Source organism: Spodoptera frugiperda, chromosome 24, assembly GCF_023101765.2.
Source record: "Spodoptera frugiperda isolate SF20-4 chromosome 24, AGI-APGP_CSIRO_Sfru_2.0, whole genome shotgun sequence".
In the NCBI taxonomy this organism is placed as follows: Eukaryota; Metazoa; Arthropoda; class Insecta; order Lepidoptera; family Noctuidae; genus Spodoptera; species Spodoptera frugiperda.
Genome location: NC_064235.1, coordinates 2,580,670 through 2,600,426, shown reverse-complemented (window position 1 = coordinate 2,600,426; position 19,757 = coordinate 2,580,670). Strand labels below are relative to the sequence as shown.

The window sequence follows — 19,757 nt, the reverse complement described above, 5'->3', positions numbered from 1 at the left end:
GGAAATGCATCATCATCAGAAAAAAATACTGGTGTGAAGTGGATAGACACGTAATGCCATCTTGGGTTAAATGCCAATACTATTTGAAGAATGCTTTACGTTTCTGACTGACAGATGGCAGTGTTAGCATAAAATCATATAAGACGAAGTACCTCTTTGAAAATTAATTTTGTTAATGGTTTATTGCTAATGGACGGTATGTTAGTTTTTTCAGTCAATAAAGGATTGTTTCTTATATTGCATAAACATTGACGTAATCATGGGGCCTTACTAATATTAATATCCTTACCTCAGACAACTATTAAATTACAAAAATATGTTTATTATTTTTTCTTTCCCGAATCGTCGCAAATCGCAAGGATACGACATGCTGCTAGCAGGTTGAAGAGTAAATTACTATCGAATAATAGCTATAATACTACTATAATATTAATTATACTTAATATAATATAGTATAATTATATATATATAGTATATGCTACTTTACAATACTTACTTATACAATTTCGTAGTCTAGTTGTTTCTGTCAAAAAGTAACCGAGATGGCGCCACTATCGTTTGGCAAATTGGATCGCCCTTATTATCACTAAAGGTGTACAGAAGGTAGACTGAGATACACATATCCAATGTAACACCCACTTTTCACCAGTTATGTTATGAGTCCCATGTATGGAAACTTTTCCACCAGAGATGTGCTATGTAGCTATGCTACGAAGATGTAATGGCTAAGCTGTGAAACTATGTGACTGCTTCTGCTGATATTATGTAGCTGTGCGAGGAAGATGCGTGTGCGAGCCATCTATAGCACTCATCCACAACACACATCTTTCCATTTAAAAAATATATCATAAGGACTTTATATCTAGAATCTTAAAATAAAACAACAAACAATTACAATAATCACCTATATTTCATTAAATACATAATTTATTGATGGAATAACGTTGCCAGTTCAAAAAATACAATTTTCTAAACTAGCAACACTGCTCAAGATGGCGACGATCACTATTAACTTATAAACTAGCACTTAGTCCCTTCGCGTTCATTTCTTGGGAGCAACCATCTCCTCCAAGGCTTTGATTTCAGCTGAAAAAAGAAATAATAATTAAATTAATATCTACAACTTTATAACTATATGCAGATCGCGATGTGTAGTCATTGGGGGAAGACTGTGGGAGGCAGAGGCAGTGGACAGAGTGTGATTGCATGGTCATGATAAGTTGAAGTAAATTAATCACTACATAGTATACAAAAAAGTCGCTTTCTCTGTCCTTATGTGCTTTTGTATGCTTAAATCTTTAAAACTACGCAACGTATTTTGATGCGGTTTTTTTTCATAGATAGAGTGATTCAAGAGGAAGGTTTATATGTATAATACATGCATAATATATCGCCATTGCACCCATGCGAAGCTGGGGCGGGTCGCTAGTCTCTATAAATAAAAATGAATCGCCAAAATATATGTATTCCTTATTATCAGGAGTAGGTTAGGATAAAAATATAGAAAGGACTTGATGTTCGTTAGTCTCGCGAAAAAACTCGAGAACTGCTGGATCGATTTGGCAGGTTTCATTCTTGAATTATTTGTGTAGTTACAGGGAAGGTTTAAAAGGTGAGAAAAAATTTTGGAGACAATACAAAATTTGCCAGACCAGCTAGTAATAGATAATAATTAATTATTAATAATAGATGTAACAGTCGCCGTAACCTAACCTTTGACATAATATTTTGTTTTTCAGTAAATACGTCAAAAACAAAGAAATAAACCTCCAAAAATAATCACTCAAACATAGTATTTCAGTCACAGAATCAGACAAAAACACACGATGACGTAGTTACATCAGTTAAGCCGTCATTGGTTTAGGACTGTGGGAGGACAAAGAGTGATGTTTATGGCCCTACTTTATTAATAACCCTGCACTATCACTACTATAGGTGTAGGTCAAAGGTAGAGCTGACTAAGGGAGTATACTATAGGGATGTTAATGGGGTATGAAATTTAAAAATTCAAAGGAATTTAAAGACTGTACGGTTGGCGCGAGGGCTGAACCGACTGCGGCGCAACGTGTAGCAGGTACGGAGTAACACTTTGTGTGATCCACAAATTGTTTTCTCGCTTCTGTGTGTCATGTGAACTTATGTTTGTAAACGCACCCACGACACAGGAGACAATCTTAGTTTGGGGCAACAAATTTGAGATTTACACCACTACACTAGATGAATTATGAATAAATGAATTGTTTTAAAATTTTATCCAAATCTCCAGATCTACAGGTTTGGATTAAATAATATTTTTTGTGTTGGATAGTCCTATGTCCTACATATAAAATAAGAGAAGCCTGGTCCTATGTCCTACATATAAAATAAGAGAAGATCTGGTGGTGAAACGGTGTTTGCACATGGATACAAAACTATTCACAGCCAAAGGAAAGTGAGTGCAACTGTATGAAAGTAGCTAATTATAAAAGATGAACGTACCAGCCGCAGCGATCGCCTTCTCCTTCTTAAGCTTTTCGTCCCTGATAACCTTCTCCTTGGCCTCGACTTCACGGAACTTGGCTTCCTTCTTGGAGAGCCTGTTCTGGTGGAAGGCTCCGTACAGGATACCGGCACCGAGGAACGACCAACGGCCGAACTGAAATGTTATTGAAATGGTACTCATTAATCTTTTTTTATCATTATCAGAGTTATTGACTCAGAGTCAATTAATGGTTACTTAACCCAGTACTAGGCAATTCTTTTTGGAACAAAATCATTACTAAGGTATAGTTTAAGTAGTCATTAAATGTCTCCGAGTGTGGCAGTAAGTGGCAGTTTTAATATTATGATACTTTATTTTATGTACAAACTTAAAGAATTTTTAAAAGGTTTTAATTTTACATTGAATAAATAATGGTATCATCATCAGCTCACACCTGTCCCAATGATAAGCTTAAACCCCTTCTAATATAGAGAAGGAATAAGTCACCACATTCATGAAACTTTATTAAAATATCATTACTTATTTATTTATTTTCTAATAAGAATCTACCATTATCTCAATAGTAAGATATTTCAATGTATAATTTTGAGAAAAATGTTGGTCTAAGATTTACGGCGCATTCCAATAAACTACCGATCGGTAAATTTGCTTACGAGCCGTAGAATTTTGACACATTTTGTATGGAGCTTATGTCAAAATTCTACGGCTCGTAGGCACATCTACCGATCCGTAGTTTATTGGAATGTGCCGTTAATGATTAACATTTAAGTTAGTGGGTGGGATATACATAGAGCCAGAATTTTATAGCTTAAATAATAAATAGCCCAGATTATCATGTATATTGATTATTCTATTAGTGAAGTACCTATCTATAATAAATGAATACAAGTTATCAGAAATTCTGGGCTGGAAAATCAAAGTTACCTAGAGCAGACACTACATATCTGTGTCTGTTTATATTGTTTGTACCTACATTTAGCTATCCTATCTCCTAATATAATAAAATAGGAGGTAGACTGAAAGCTGTTTTAGCAAAAATAATTCATAATCTTGGAATAATTTACAAAATCCAACCAGTCGGCAGGTATACCTACCCATTGACAAGGTTACATGAATGTAAAACCTTTTTTTGTTTTAAGACGCAAACTGTTTCCAAATACTAAAAAAATAAAAGTAAATAACAAAAATAAGATTTAAAAAATTAAATCACTTTGAAAATGGAATTTCAGCTCGAAAACACTGTGTTACATAATGGTAAGTTTTGTATGGAAAAATATTTTATGTAATAATTATTGTATTTACCCTGATGAGTGGCGATACTCGCACCGGAGGTCCGTAGGGAAGCTCAGACATTTTGATTTATTTCTATCTGGGACTCGAAAATCCAAACAGGATTTATTAAAAAATCCCAAGATTCGATTTGCCGTAGAGGTTATAAACTAGGTGGGGTTGTCAAAGTCGAAAATCAGAAAAAAATTAAACTGTCAAAAAATCTGAACTGTTTGAATAATTATTTGTAAAATATTGATTATAAATAGGTATTTAAGATAAAATTAAAGAAATAATTAAAAAAATTAGTAATAATCGTAAATATACCATTTATTAGATTATTGTGGAAAAACTAAACGTAATCAGCCATTTGTTTCAGTGTCATAAATCCTTACACTAAATAATTTATAGGTATTCTAAATAATGTTTCTTTGTGTTGCACAGTTTGGATATTTTTATAATTAGTTTATTCGTGTCTCGGTATCACATTCTTTTCCAATTTCATCTTTAAACCAAGCAAGAACAAAACGTTATTCTGACATTTTGACAGTCCACGAATGAATGAACTATGGCCCCGGTGACTTTTCATTCGTAATCAAAATTCACTCAATTAAATCAATCAATCAGTCTTCAAAATGGCGTTAATCATGTCGTTCGTGTCTGTTGCTATATCTATATTGTATACGCCGTTATTACTTTTAATATTGTGCATAATATTTCTCGCATCAATAGGAAAATCTTTGGGTGTACGAAGATTGTACGTGAACATACTGCTGAAACTATTCGAGGTACGTAAATATATTATTTTAATTAATAAATAAAAATATAAAAACATAATTTTCCTTTTCGTCAATAAACACGTGAGGTTGAAAAAAAAAAGTTATTTACTTATGGTATTGAGTTCCATAAATTGATCTGAATATTTCGTAGGTTATTGTACCTATGTGTTATATTTTAACTCATGAGTCATCTTTAAACGTGGATTGCATTGTAATCATCAATAATACGAGATATCGGGATTATTTCCTGTAATGACGCTTTAAAATCGGGCGGATTTATAGCCGATACTTATCTTACCGGCTATAATATAATACTTGGTTGCTAAGTATTTTACCTGCCATGTGTACGTATTTTGGACTAAGCTATCATCGAATCCCCATTTCTCCAAAAAGAAAAACAATACTGACGAAATCTCGACACGTAATGACATTAAAATAATAATTGGAATTAAATCTCATTGAAAACTTGAAAATCTTTCTAAAATGAAAGAAAGAAAGGTTAGAATCGATTTACGTAAATCGGAAATCTATTAAGAAAATGATAAACTGTTATCAAGTCTATTCGAACTACTGTTATATGACCTTTTTGCTACATTTTTAGTCTGTGGTATCTTGCCTCCAATTTTGATCTTGTTTTTTACTATGCTTTCTATTTCATTTCTTATTGGAAATCTTTATAATGTTTATCACTAAAGGAGAATTCACCAATACCTCTTTTAGTTTATATGTATAGAATACTAACTTTTGCCAATGGTTTTGCCTGTATAAATCTTCCCTATGTCCTTCTCCATACAACCAATTATACCAGATAGAAATAAGTGAGTTTTGTAGAATGTGTCAAAATAAGTCCACTGTAGTTAAAAATGTATTTATTGATTAATTGCTGTTAATGATTTCTTGCAATAAGCTGATATACAAGATTTCAATAAGCTCACAAACTTTTACATGTTTATAATATTAATTGGAATCAATATGTTATGTGGATAAGACATTCTCTAAATGAAAAGTCTACTAAACACTGTTCTTTGTTCAAATCAAGAGATTAGTTCTTATCTACCTATTTTACATTACTATTGTCACTCTTACCGAGTTGTGGAGGACAGATCGTCATTAACTAATTTACTACATGTACAGTTATCCAAGTTATTCAGTATATAGGTAAGAAAATAATATATAGGTAAGAAAATAATATTATAACTACTAAATTATGTAGTGTTTGACCAAGCTATATCTTCTGTAACCATTGGATGATCCTATAAACTACCAATCGTTGTGTGAGTGAGGTTACCGGAGGCCCAATTACTCTTCCCAATCCCCGATTCCCCAACAACCCTTAAATTCCTAATCCCCAAAAGGCAATGCACTTGTAACGCCTCTGGTGTTTCGAGTGTCCATGGGCGGCGGCGATTGCTTACCATCTGGTGACATGTCTGCTTGTTTACCAACTTATAACATAAAAAAACAAATACTAATATTTTTCAATAGCCCATTGCCCTAGAACTAGATACATTGAGACTGATACAAAGTCTAAAGGTAATTGATAATTGGGTTAATTTAGTATCTCTTATCTTTGAGAGCTAAACATTGATAAATCAACAATCTACTTATATACCTCAACTCGATGTACTAAATGTACCTACTTGGTGTTATTTGTTATTAAATACAGCTAGTATTTGCCCGTGACTTCGCGTGGAATAATGTCATCTGACAGTACTTGGGTCCTCTACCCGTACACAGGGAACACAGGATAACCTGTACCCACAGCGACACCCACACCCGCAACCGCCCTTGCTCCCGTATCCGCGGAGCTGCGGACTACCTAGCGGGTTTACCGGGGCTCCGGCTTGAAAAGCAGGAGAAGGAACGGGGTGGTTTTTAGTCAGTAAGAGTATGACACTCCCTCTCGCCTCGCCCAAGGCGGGAGAAGTCATTGGATGATGTTCCCCCCCTCAAAAAAACCCACAACCACGCCAATAACGTTACGTAAAGCAAACTAAGCTTTGTGATCTAGTGGAGTGGGAAAAACTTACTTTTTTCATGTTTAATATTTTGTCAAACTCCCTTAACCTCCATTTTGAGCAGGATTCGTAGAAAATTCTACTCTCTACTCTCGATATGTGATTCCCTTTAACAGTTTTGACGTGATTGACTAACAAACATTAACACAAAAGCCTACGCATTTTTTTATGGTATAAGCCGGTAAACGAGTAGACGGATCAGCTGATGGTAAGCAATCGCCGCCGCCCATGGACACTTGAAACACCAGAGGCGTTACAAGTGCGTTGCTGGCCTTTTGGGAGTTAGGAATTTAAGGGTTTTGGGGTTTCGGGGATTGGAAAGATTGGGAAGGAGGGTAATTGGGCCTCCGGTAACCTCACTCACACAATACAAGCGTTGTTTCACATCGGTTTTCTATGATACCGTGGTATCACTCAGTTCGAGTCGGCCCATTCGTGCCGAAGCATGGCTCTCCCACACTTATAATATTAGTAGTTAGATTAATTACAATGTCTTTGTTTAATCATGACCAAACTTTTATAGCACTTTTATATTTTGGCATTATATCAAAAAACATGTCTTTGTTTGTATAAAACGCTAACATATAAACAAACCAATCTAAATATAGTATACATAAACACATGCTTTGTCATTTTCTTTCAAAAGCAATACAAAGAATGGCTTATCAACAATAGTTTGCTTGAGACTTCTTTGTTAGGGAAATAAAATATGTGTGAATGCACGGTTGACGCAGTGGCTGGGTGATAGGCTCGATTCCCATACAAAACGATTTTTTAACACGTTTATATTTATTCGACCACCTTACCCTTAGTATGAGGTTGTTTTACGTTGAACGAAAATGAAACAAAAGCGTGTACGGGGCTTTGAGGGCTTAGTAAGAGTTTGCTTTATGCTGAATGTAAACGAAACGAGAGAGCGCTCAGCGCTTAACTACTTAGATAAAATGAATCAAAGTTTAGGAGTGGGAGCAAATATGTACATCATTTCTACGTATAAAACGTATTTAGAAGTGACGTCGCGCGATATTTCACATCGATATATCTTTGAAAGTATTTGTTTCCATAAGAAAATAATATAGTTCTTTTTAACAAGCTTTTATTAATTCGAGCAGTACCCTTAGTACAAGTTTGCTTACGTTAAACGAAGTTCCCTAAGAAAAGGAGGATCCTCCGGACCAGGCGAGGTGATCGTGCCTGGCGGGCTTTCTGCCCAACTGTTGTTCGTTGGGATTTTCTATCCATGTTTATTGACTATCATCATATGACATCATAAGTACGCATCACATGTAGGCTTTACTGATGATGCGGTCCGTACCATGCGGATCAGTGGACGCAGTTGTATGAGTTTCTATACAAGACAAACTAAAATCCGTTGCGTGCGATACGTGCGATGCGGGCCTGTGGACGCGTACCTTTGCCCCTTTTCAAGGAAACAAACACCTACAGTTAAACACCTGGGGTTTTTGTCGACATCTAAAGGATTAACAAATTATATTTTTACGACTATTTCATCGATAAAGTCATTTTAATATCGTATACTTGATCCCTGCAATATATCCGTTAGTTATCTCTATATTATCTCGGTAAAGCGATTAGTAAATACGATAAATGCTTTGTTTTATGTAATTCCGACTTGAAAATAGTTGTTTTTGTTATGTAAGTTTACTAAAACTAGTTTTCACCAGCAGTTTCACCGTTCCCGTGGGTTAAAATGAAGCCTATGTGTTTTTTCATCTACGCCTGTTAAAAATTTCATCCCGATCCCTTCAGCCGTTTTTTTTTGCGTGACCTCACCGTGTCACGCACGCTGCTCATAATTATGAGTCCCGGTATAAATTGAAATTAGTCGAGCTTTCTTTATTATGTTATCGACACACGTAACTACAGACGTAACTGTTTGACGAGGAAGTCGACACGTGTCGTGACGTGTCGCGGACTGCTGCTCATGAATATAAGCCACTAGCATGGCTTGAAACTAGTCGAGTTCCTCGTCAAACAGTTACGTGAGTAAGCCGATAACGTAATAATTAATTTAGTATGTCTCACGAAAGTTATAATAGAATTATACTCGAGCTTTTCTCCAATGGTTTATGTGACTAATCCGTCTAAAGTTATTTGAATCAAATATTGTCTGTCTGTCTGTCTTTTGATAGTCATTATTCTGTTTTGGTATTACAGATATTTGAGCGGAGTCTCCTAATTTGTGTATGTGAGTTGTATTCGGGTTGGTTGTCATGGCAACCGAGCATTGTTTTTTTTTTAAACCACAGAGTAGTCACTGACAGATTTTGTGCGCAGATGAGATGTATTTAAAATATATTAAGTCGTGTTTTGGTTGGTAAAATATTTAAGTTTCTTTATTTCTTTCTAAGTCTTGAAGGACAGAAATGAAATGTGTGTATTCTGTGAAAAGAATGACAGATGTACGTGGGACCGTTTTGAAAAAAAAACACATTCATTTCATCAGTACATACGTGCGCGAAAATTTTGTTATTGTGATAAAAATAAAACTAATGAGTGTACAAAAAAAGTTTCTTTGGGAAAGTTGTTTGTAATCATGTGTACAATCACGTGTTTAAATATCGTTCACTAATTATAGTACAAAAAATAGTTAAACAAATAAATTTTGTTCACTTGTCACTTGAAAATCATCACAATAGAAACAAAATACACTCTTCTCTTTCTAACACACACAAAGTTAGATAAAAAAGAGAGAGATAGATATAGAAATGTCAGTCATTACTCTGGAATTATATGTTGTTGCTTCACTGACGACTAAAGCATGCACGCTTCCATTGGTAAATGGTAGCACGCCAGTGTTACAGCTTTAATATGACGTCAAAAGGCAAGCGTCTACAGGCCCGCATCGTACGCATCGCACGCATTCCGTATGACGTCATTAGTACGCATCGCATGTAGGCATTTGCCTATAATGCGGTCCGTACGATGCGGATCAGTGGACGCTGTTGTATGAGTTTCTATACAAGACAAACTAAAATCCGTTGCGTGCGATGTGAGATCAGAGAGTCTGAGAGATTTGTACGATGCGGGCCTGGTGTACGCTTACCTAAAATAGCACTTGTAATGGCCGAAATGAGTAACCGATCTTAATGTAAAATGTAGAAGATTAACTAGTTAACTGCCTTACTCAGAGACATTTACCACGTTAACCGCCACTTAGGCCACTGGTGACCAACGCTAAGCGGAGGATTTGCCTTCAACAATTTTCTTTTGGCAGTTAATGCTTAAACGATTACTTAAACTATTCCTTAGTAACGATTTAGTTCCGAAAACAATTGCTAAGGACTGGCTTAAGTAATTTTTTAAGTGTGGGTGAGCCATGCTTCGACATACCTATACGGCCTGACAGAAAACCGATGTGAAACAACGCTTGCGTTGTGTTTCGTTGTGTAAGTAAGATTACCGGAGGCCCAATTACCCCTTCCCAATCTTTCCTTACCCTTAAATTCCTAACCCCCAAAAGGGCGGCAACGCACTTGTAACGCCTCTGGTGTTTCGGATGTCCATGGGCGGCGGCGATTGCTTACCATCAGGTGATCCTGCTCCTAAATGCTCGTTTACCGGCTTATAAAGAGATTTTTTATTAAGATTGGTTATACATTTCGGCTGTTTATGACAATAATAAGATGCACAAAAAGCTTTAGAAGATATTAAATATATCTTCAATTTTGGAGGTTGTGATAACAGAAATTCTTCACCGCGTCTGATGGCGATAATCTCAGAAACTACTGAACGGATTTTGATCCGGTGTGACCAGTGAAAAGAGAGAACTGGTATGTATTATACTGAACTAGATTTTGTTCGTGGCTTTGTCTGCCTATGTCCTCTGTAGATACTCCCAAGTATATGAAAGCAATATTTCAAAAACATTAGTTGTCTAGCGTTCACGTTGGTGATATATTAAAGAAGGGCCAAATTAAAAGTACCCTTAACCGACGAGCATGCATGAAAAGACTGATGACTGTTGATGAAGTGAAAGAGGTGTGTAAGATTCGTAGCAGTAGTATGATGACGGGGTATTAAAATCAAAAATCTATTTTGTCCGTCAGTTAGGTAACGAAAAATATTACAGGTATTTTTTTATTTTGTCACATAAGATAACAATACTTATAGATACAACGTCATTTCCACGTATAAAACGTGACTAGAAGTGACGTTACGGGACACTTCAAATCGATATGTATCACCGAAAGTATTTGTTTCCGTAAGAAAATAAAAAATACCTGTCTAATATATTAAAATAATCTACAAGACGGACATTAAAATGAAAATTAGTCATCTACGCTATTGGCATTCCATTGTCTGTGCCTACCCCCATGGGAGACAGGCATAGGGCTATGTATGTAGTTGTCTAGCTTATGTATGTTATGTACATAGATGTTACTATGTTGTCTGTATATGTTGTAGCTTAGTAAATTAACATATGTAACGATACATATGTCGCCTATATTTGCTTATCAAAACGTGAGTTTCACATAATCAATCAATCTAATATATAAAATGCTCGTGTCACACATTTCTTTGCCATACTTCTCCAAAACGGCTTGACCGATTTTGATGAAATCTTTGTGCTTATCCGGTATCTATGAGAATCGGCCAACATCCATATTTCATCCCTCATGTTGTACAACCCTAAATTTTTTTGAGGCGCGCATCCACGGTTCTGGTTCTGGTCGCACATGAGTTGCAGCTACCCTTGCTCGCCGGCCGCATGAAAAGTTGTATTGGCGTTACGTACCATAATGTGCACCTCTACCCCTTCAGGGATAAAAACCGTCACGTTACATAGTTGCTTTAAGCATAAAACCAGAAGATTTATCAAGCAAAACGCCCATAAATACCTTGATCTTAAGTGAGTTTAATTGTTTCTGTCTGTACCACGTGTAGAGCGAGTCGCGACCTTTGCACAATGACGTCATCAATTAGTATTGTTTACATACTTACATTCCATACTACTACGTAGCTATGACGATTTAAATGAAAGAACTACGTCATTGTATGTCTTTGTGACTGAAATAGTAGGTTTGAATTGTTATTTTTGGAGGTTTTTTTGTTTTGTTTTTGATGTTTTTACTGATGAACACAGTGTTATATCAAAGGTTTACGGTGGAAACGAATAAGTATACTAGTTAATTACTACATGTCGCTGTGCAGATTGTTGTTGCCGAGTAGTAGTAATACTTCAGCTTCACATCAACAGCCTATAAGCGATTACCAAGCTTCACATCAACAGCCTATAACTGATTAAGTGATGGCCACTGCTGGCCAAAAACCACTTCTCAAATGGAGGTTTGAGCATTAATCACCACGCTTGCTTAATGCGGGATGACGATTTCAAACTTATAATTTTATTAAATGCGGGTTGGCGATTTGAAACTTCAATTAGAAATTATAAGTCATTCAGTGCTCTGGGGCCTTAGTAGGTACGTGTTTGCTTTACGTTTAAGGAGATCAAAAAGAGAACGCGTACAACACTCTGATTGGTGGTTACATTAGAGCCGGCCAATCAGAGTGCCGAACACGCTTCTCGTTTCGATTACTTTAAACGTAAAGAAAACTCGTACCATGGGTACTGATTGGTTAGTTTATTCGAGCCAGCCAATCAGAGCGCCGAACGCCCTCGTTTCAATTACTTTAAACGAAAAACAAACTCGTACTAAGGGTACAGCGCTCTGATTGGTTGGTTTATTCGATCCGGCCAATCAGAGCGCCGAACGCGCTCTCGTTTCGATTACTTTATACGTAAAGCAAACTCATACTAAGGATACAGCGCTCTGATTGGTTGGTTTATTCGATCCGGCCAATCAGCTCTCGTTTCGATTACTTTAAACGTAAAGCAAACTCATACTAAGGGTACTGATTGGTTGGTTTATTCGAGCCGGCCAATCACAGCGCCAAACACGCTCTTCTTTCGATCGCATTAAACGTAAAGCAAATTCGTACTAAGAGAACTGTTATACAGAATGAAACGTGTAAAATAATAAATCTATAATTAAATTCACGTGTTTGTAAGCATTCTCCGTCCGTCTTATCATATTTATGTTGATTAGCTAATGCACGCGATAAACTACACTATCAGCGTATTGAGAGCTGAGGCGACCTTAGTACAACGTTTGTTATTAGTCTTAAGTGTTGATTTATTAACAAATGTCAGAATGTATGTATGTATGTTTGTATGATGGTCATTTTACTAGATCGTTTGTCGCCCCCCCCCCCTTTTTAGGGGGGGGGGGAATCATCCAATAACTTCTCCCGTCTTGGGTGAGGCGAAAAGGAGTGTCAGACTCTTACTACTTCTCCTGCTTTTCGGTCCGGAGCCCCGGTAACCTGTTGCGTTGACCGCAGCTCCGGATCAGGCATCTGCCAGACTGGGCCCCATCTGTGGTGGTCTGATCCTAGAGCCTTCAAAAAAATTTCACCTTTTAAACCTTCCCTGTACTTCCGCAAATAATCCAAGATCAAAATTAGCCAAATCGATTCAGCCGTACTCGAGTTTTAGCGAGACTAGCAAACAGCAAGTCTTATCTATATTATTTTTTATGCAAACCTCCCGACAATAAGGAATACATTTAAAAAACATCCTCCAATTTGGTGCAGTCGTTCAGTAGTTATGCGCATACATACATTTTGGCGATTCATTTTTATTTATAGAGATTAAAATTAAATGGCTATTTCGTAACAATTTAAGTACAGAATGATAAAATGACTTTATCATGTACTACCTAAGTATATGATCGGTCTAATCGAGTCATATGTTGATGTGAAGTGGGCGCAATCGATACATCAGAGGTCGTGTCTACTCACCCGTATCTAGCACTCGTCAGGAGGTCAGCTGAGGAGGAAAATGGAGTAATTATACTAATTACATATTCTTAGAATATGGGGGAACCTCTTGTGACTTAGTTTAAACCACATATTTGTTATCATCTTGGCTGAGAATGTACGAAAAATGAGCGAAATAAGTCAAAGTCAAAATTTATTCATTTCAAATAGACCAGGCAGACACTTTTGAAAGTCAATGCAAATATAATAATATTAATAACGTCTGTCTGTTAGTCAGTCCTCTAGTGAAGCTATTTGCTCGTTCCGAAGTGTAGATTCCTATGGAGAAGAACGAGCAAGAAACTCCATAGGTTACTCTTTTTCAATCAAATTCCAAAAGGTTTACTTAAGGTAACATTATTCTCGATCGTAGCGTGATGTTTTATAGTCTATAAACTTCCTCGATAAATGCGCTATCCAACACAAAAATAATTATTAAAATCGGACCAGTAGTTCCGGAGATTATCGCGTTCAAACAAACTCTTCAGCTTTATATATTAGTATAGATATAGATTTTCATACTGCATGTTGTATTCATTGATCATATGGTCGAATACCGTGTTTTTGCCTACATATCGTATCCTCGTATAAAGCGTATAATTATGTTCTTTGACCTTTGCTCATGTCCCTTTGTACTATTTATTACGATTAATTATAGTTTTATCATTGCTCATTCATACTAAACAAAACAACGTGTTGGGGCAAAGGTCGATGGCGGATAACCAGTTTAATTTAGTGTGAGAGCCATGCTTCGGCACTGCTGGGCCGGCTCGACCGGAGTAATACCACGACCGAGCAGAAAACCGACGTGAAACAACGCTTGCGTTGTGTGAGTGAGGTTAACGGAGACCCAAGTACCCTTTTCCCAATCCCTGATTTCCCAACAACCCTTAAATTCCTAACCCCCAAAAGGTCGTTAATGCATTTGTAACGCCTCTGGTGTTTCGGGTGTCCATAGGCGATTGCTTACCATCAGGTGATCCGTCTGTTCGTTTTCCGACTTATATCATCAATGAATATGGTGGAAGCCACGTGGTGGAAAATCACCCTAAATCTAGTCGGAAATTTTCACTTTTGTACACAAACTAAATATTTCATGTTTTGCTAACTTTATTATAATTAGGACACTGTGTCGCATGTATGGTAATTATCTAATTGTAAGTAGACATGCGACGTTGCGTTATAAATAACTGCTTTCTGGGTAAATAAAGATTGCGGGCTCGTTAATCTAAAGTTGGATTCCCAGATCGACCAATATGAGTGTAAAAATATCAGGAATAGCAGAACAGAGGGCTTAGCTGGCGCGAATGAATCAACCAATCAGTCCTCTTAGTACGAGTTTACTTTCGTTTAAAGTAATCGAAACGAGACCGCGTTTGGCGCTCTGATTGGCTGGCTCGCAAAAACCAACCAATCAGTACATTTAGTACAAGCTTGTTGCTTTATTAGAACCGGCCAATCAGAGCGCCGAACGCGCTCTCGTTTCAATCTCGTTAAACGTAAATCAAACTTGTACTAAGCACTCTGGACCCGGAGCTGCGGACTGCCTAGCAGGTTACCGGAGCATACCGGCTCGTAAAGCAGGAGTGGGAACGGGGTGGTTTTTAGTCAGTAGGAGACACTGACTCTCACCTCGCCCAAGGCGAAAGAAGTCAAAGACTAAGCACTCTGAAATGTCTCTTTATCGGTTTCCTAGTTGATCTATTTGCTCGTTCCAAAGTATAGATTCCTATGGAGATGAACGAGCAAGAAACTCCGTAGGTTATATATTATACAAATAACTATCCTGTAGAATAGACATAGTTACGATAATCCTTATAAAAGAAATAAGTGCATTTTAGCACACATGACCTTAGGCAGACTTTAACCCATTGTCCTATACACCACCGTCGGCGCATGAGATGGTATATTTCTCAAGGACAAATACGAGACAGGTTGAGGGCAGCCTTCAATTAAACTATCTATGTCACATATCGCTCTATAAATACATTGTTTCTATACAAAAGACAGAAAACGCGTATTTTTCCTGCTACGTATGAATCAATTATTCAATTTACCTACCTTCAAGACTTAACATTGCCTTTTTATCCTGAAAGGGTTAAACAGAGGTGTACATTACGGCACGTAATGCCGCTATACAATGTACATCTAATTTTCACCATTTGTGTTCTAAGTCTCATGTAATAGGGGGTGAGTCTATTGCCTCATACTGTGCATAGTTCCAGACTCCGTGCTACCACTGAGAAATTTTAGATAGCCGGGAATCGCATCCGAGTACCCTTGTCCGGCACTTGCGACCACTCGACCAACGAAGCAGTCTTAAGACTAACTACCAACAAAAATCTGTTGAAGGCACATCCTCCCCGGAGCTGCGGACTACTTAGCGGGTTTACCGAGGCTCGGACTCGAAAAGCAGGAGAAGGAACGGGGTGGTTTTTAGTCAGAGTCTGACACTCCCTCTCCCCTCGCCTAAGGCGGGAAAGTCATTGGATGATCCCCAACCGAGACTTCTTTTAAAAGGGTAAACCTCCTTAAAAAAAGCCCCGGTTGTTTGTGCTCCAAATGGCGCTTAATGAGTAAAATAATCTCTTGACTTCAATTCGCCACGTAAAAAATACGTAATCTTTCCACATTTTTTGCCATTGCAAGTAACAAATTTGACAAATATGCTAATACTTCAAAGTCCATGTTTAACTGGCATAGATAGCATTTGCCGTGACTTTGTGCGCTTAAAAAATATATTTCGTCAAATTATGTGCAAATGTTTACAAACAAATCATAGGTTTAGAAATACGTGTGTATAATTGCGTGGTGTCACTCTGTCAGCACTCCCCTACACTCCCCTAGCGCGCTACATGTCACACAGCTTGCTACATCTCTCTGTCACTCTCTTTGCTCTCTTACTCTCAGCATTTGTTTATTTATTTTGTAGAAAAACATGCATAATACTACATCTTAAGCCAACACATTATACAATTAAAGTGATATATTTGACATTACTTAAAACTAATTCATCAACCATGCATCTTCTCACAAAATCTTAAACATTCACGACATACATCCTTCCATTTCGCTGCGAACAAATCATACTTTGGTGCGGACGTCAGGAGAGCCCCTTTTTAAGGAGAAAATCATCCAATGACTTCTCCCGCTTTGGGCGAGGCGTGAGGGAGTGTCAGACTCTTACCACCACGTTCCTATTCTGCTTTTCGAGCCCGAGCCCCGGTAAGCCGCCAGGTAGTCCGCAGCTCCGGATCAGGCATCAGGCTTTCTGGGCCCATCTGTGGTGGTCTGATGGCTCGCGGAAAGCGACGCCTTGCTACGTGCATTAGTTACAAACTGTGTACAGTCTGTCACTCTCTCAGCACTCCCCTACGCTCCCCTAGCGTGCTACATTTCAGACAGCTTGCTACGCGCAGTAGTTACAGTTGTGTACAGTCTGACACACAGGCACACATCGGAAGAATTTTCTATATACATACGTACATTATACTGTTTTTATTTACCTTCTACGTAAGTAAATAATAATGAATGAGTCTATTCTTAGTTTATTGTAAAAAATGGCAGCCATTATTTCAAATGATGTTTCTCGCATTGTTTTCTTTCAATTGATATTTAAAATGGCATTTTTTTTTATTATAAGCCCGTGTGTTGTTGAGAGGTATGAGTAGAATAAGTAATTAGGCTGGTTGCATACTTTTTACGTGTATTTTTTTTTTTATGTTTGAAGCTATATATGATTTTGTGAACGAAACGGTCCTAATCCGTGCAGCCAGGGAATGGAACAATCTGCCGGCTTCTATTTTTCCTGAGAAATTTTGTATTTCTCCGGGTCGTTTCAAGGTCAGTGAATAGGTACTTTCTAAGTCTGTGTGCTCCATCTTCGGCCACATCTTCGCTTCGCCGTCCTGGCAGTAAGCGGGTTGGTGGCCAAACGCAGACTTATCAATGTTAAAAAAAATTACGTCGTAACTTGATCTCTCAACAATCCTCCACACGCCCCAGCCGTCACAGAAGACACTCCGGGCGTCGGGGATCGCGTGACGATCTCCAGCTACCGTAAGTGCGGGTCTGCAGATGACGAGCAAGAGTAGTTCGCCAGTCCAGAACCAGAACCGTGTGTACGGCGCGTTGCGTTCCGCGCGCAGCTTAAAGAGCCAGACCACTACAGATGGGGTCCAGTAGGGCTTATACCCGATCTGGAGCTGCGGATAACGTAACAGGTTAACGGGGCTCCGGCTCGAAAATAAGAATAGGAACGGGGTGGTTTTTAGTCAGTAAGAGTCTGACACTCCTTCTCGCCTCGCCCAAGCCAGGAGAATTCAAATGTCGACTTTCCCCCTTAAAAAAATAGAGTCTGACAGTCCCTCTCATCTCGCCCAAGAGGAGAGACGTCATTGGATGATTATCCCCCCTTGAAAAAGGCCATATCCCGTAAAAAAAGTACCTCTCTCTCCGAAATTAGACTCGTGTGTAACCAGCCTAATGTTAAAGGAGTCAGTGTGAATTAGTAAAGTTAACAATGCCACGGTAATTTACATAATATATGTAGTTGTTATGTATGTGTGTGTGTGTGTCTATGTGCTCTCCGTGTCGTCGTGTGTGTTATGTAATAGTAATAGCTAAAGACATTTTGGGAAATGACTGTTTAAAAGTGACCACAAAAGGTCAATGATAGACATGCAAAGTTTATTGTTTTGCATTTACATATTTTGTAAACTGTTACTTTTGGTTTTGTTGGTTTTTAGTATATTCATTTTTTTTTTTTTTTGTAGTAAGAAAGGAAGATGATGATAATAATATTGTTTAGATACCACTGACAAATGGTAAGGAAACTTGGGTTTATAATTTCTAATTATAAGTTTGAAATCGCCATTTCGATCGCCTTGCCTAAGGCGGGAGAAGTCATTGGATGATTTTCCCACCCTTAAAAAAAAGGGATGACTTCTTATTATGGGTTAGGGCCTTTTTTTAAGGGTGGAAATCGTCTAATAACTTCTTTTGCCAGGGCAAATCGAGAGGGAGTGTCAGACTCTTACTGACTAAAAACCACCCCGTTCCTACTCCTGCTTTTCGAACTGGAGCCCCGGTAAACCTGCTAGGTAGTTCGCAGCTCCGCACGATTTACCACTACTTACATAATACTCCTAAAAACTTTCAACGTTAATAAGACAATTAATTTATCCGGTAATAATGAACTGCGCGCACGCATCGCTTGGTAAAACTCGGCGTAATACCGCGCTTGACCTTACTTGGGCAAGGTGAGCTGCGTGTACGCATCGAGAGTTTACCTGCTCATACGTAGTTGAGTAAGATTATTACATATACTTGTTGAAGATGTATGTTTAATTTGCTTCTGCGGCTTCGCCAGTCTTCTCATAGGATAAAAGTAACCTGTGTTTTATCCCAGACTCCAGATATTCCAAATCTGTTGTGTAGTTTTTTTCGAATAATCGACAAACAGATTATTTCATATTTTCGAATAAATAATAAAATAGTAAGATTTAAGTGTGGGAGAGCCATGCTTCGACACGAATGGACCTCACAGAAAACCGACGTGAAACAACGCTTGCGTTGTGTTTCCTTGTGTTAATGTTTCCGGAGGCCCAATTACCGCCCTTCCCAATATTTCCAATCCTCGATTCCACACCAACCCTTAAATTCCTAACCCTCAAAAGAACGGAAACGCCATTGTAACGCCTCGTGTGTCGGATGTCCATGGACGGCGGCGATTGCTTACCATCAAGTGATCCGTCTGCTCGTTTGCCACGCTATACTATTAAAACCTACACTTTGAAACGAGCACCTAGCTTCACTGACGCACAGACTATTATTTATTTCTTTATTTGTTGAAGATTTGACTTTGACTTTGACCTACTTTACTTAAACACCCCCTTTTCCCTATTACAGTATGGCAGACAACACATCGAAGTTGCGAAGATCAAAATCCAAAGGACAGACAGTTCCGACGAGGAGGATCTCCCTCCGGTGCCTGATGATAAACCACCTTCAGCAATCATCAAGGAGAATGGGGTCAATGGTGAGTTGATGAACCTTATACTATGGTGAGGCTAGAGGGAGTGTCAGACTTACTGACTAAAAACCACTCCGTTCCTACTCCTGCTTTTTGAGCCGGAGCCCCGGTAAACCCGCTAGGTAGTCCGCAGCTCCGGATTAGGCATCAGTTCTACTGGGCGTTGCACGCATGGGTCTGGTTCTGGTCGGGCAGTGAGCTATCCTTGCTCGCCATCCGCAGACCTGTTATGGTTGCCTGAGATCGTCGCGCGATCCCCGACGCCCGGAATGTCTCTCGCGTCGGTTGGGACGTGAGGAGGTTCGTTCCCTCACGTACCCCGCCTCCTCCTT

The 19,757-nt window shown here is 38.3% G+C and overlaps 3 protein-coding genes across 8 annotated transcripts in view; 1 reads left to right on the top strand and 2 right to left on the bottom strand.

Annotated features, from left to right (window-relative positions):
* The window catches only part of LOC118278720 (alpha-centractin), an 800,945-nt gene that overhangs the window by 643,069 nt on the left and 138,119 nt on the right, over positions 1-19,757 (bottom strand). The window lies entirely within an intron of this gene.
* Positions 892-3,953, bottom strand: LOC118278627 (ATP synthase subunit e, mitochondrial). Its single transcript, XM_035597926.2, has 3 exons — positions 3,785-3,953; positions 2,479-2,635; positions 892-1,086 (listed from the first exon to the last, which is right to left on the bottom strand). Exons 1-3 carry the CDS (start codon positions 3,833-3,835, stop codon positions 1,043-1,045), a joined length of 252 nt encoding a protein of 83 aa, XP_035453819.1. The 5' UTR covers positions 3,836-3,953; the 3' UTR covers positions 892-1,042.
* LOC118278786 (glycerol-3-phosphate acyltransferase 4) overlaps positions 4,360-19,757 on the top strand; it is a 115,118-nt gene continuing 99,720 nt past the window's right edge. For 3 of the 5 annotated variants that reach the window (XM_050703633.1, XM_050703634.1, XM_050703632.1), the window contains exons 1-3: positions 4,360-4,539; positions 8,727-8,753; positions 19,302-19,431. In XM_050703633.1, the coding sequence (XP_050559590.1) occupies positions 4,387-4,539; positions 8,727-8,753; positions 19,302-19,431 (310 nt within the window). In that variant the 5' untranslated portion in view covers positions 4,360-4,386. The remainder of the gene's footprint in view (positions 4,540-8,726; positions 8,754-19,301; positions 19,432-19,757) is intronic. The other 2 variants (XM_050703635.1, XM_050703636.1) reach the window with 1 other exon arrangement.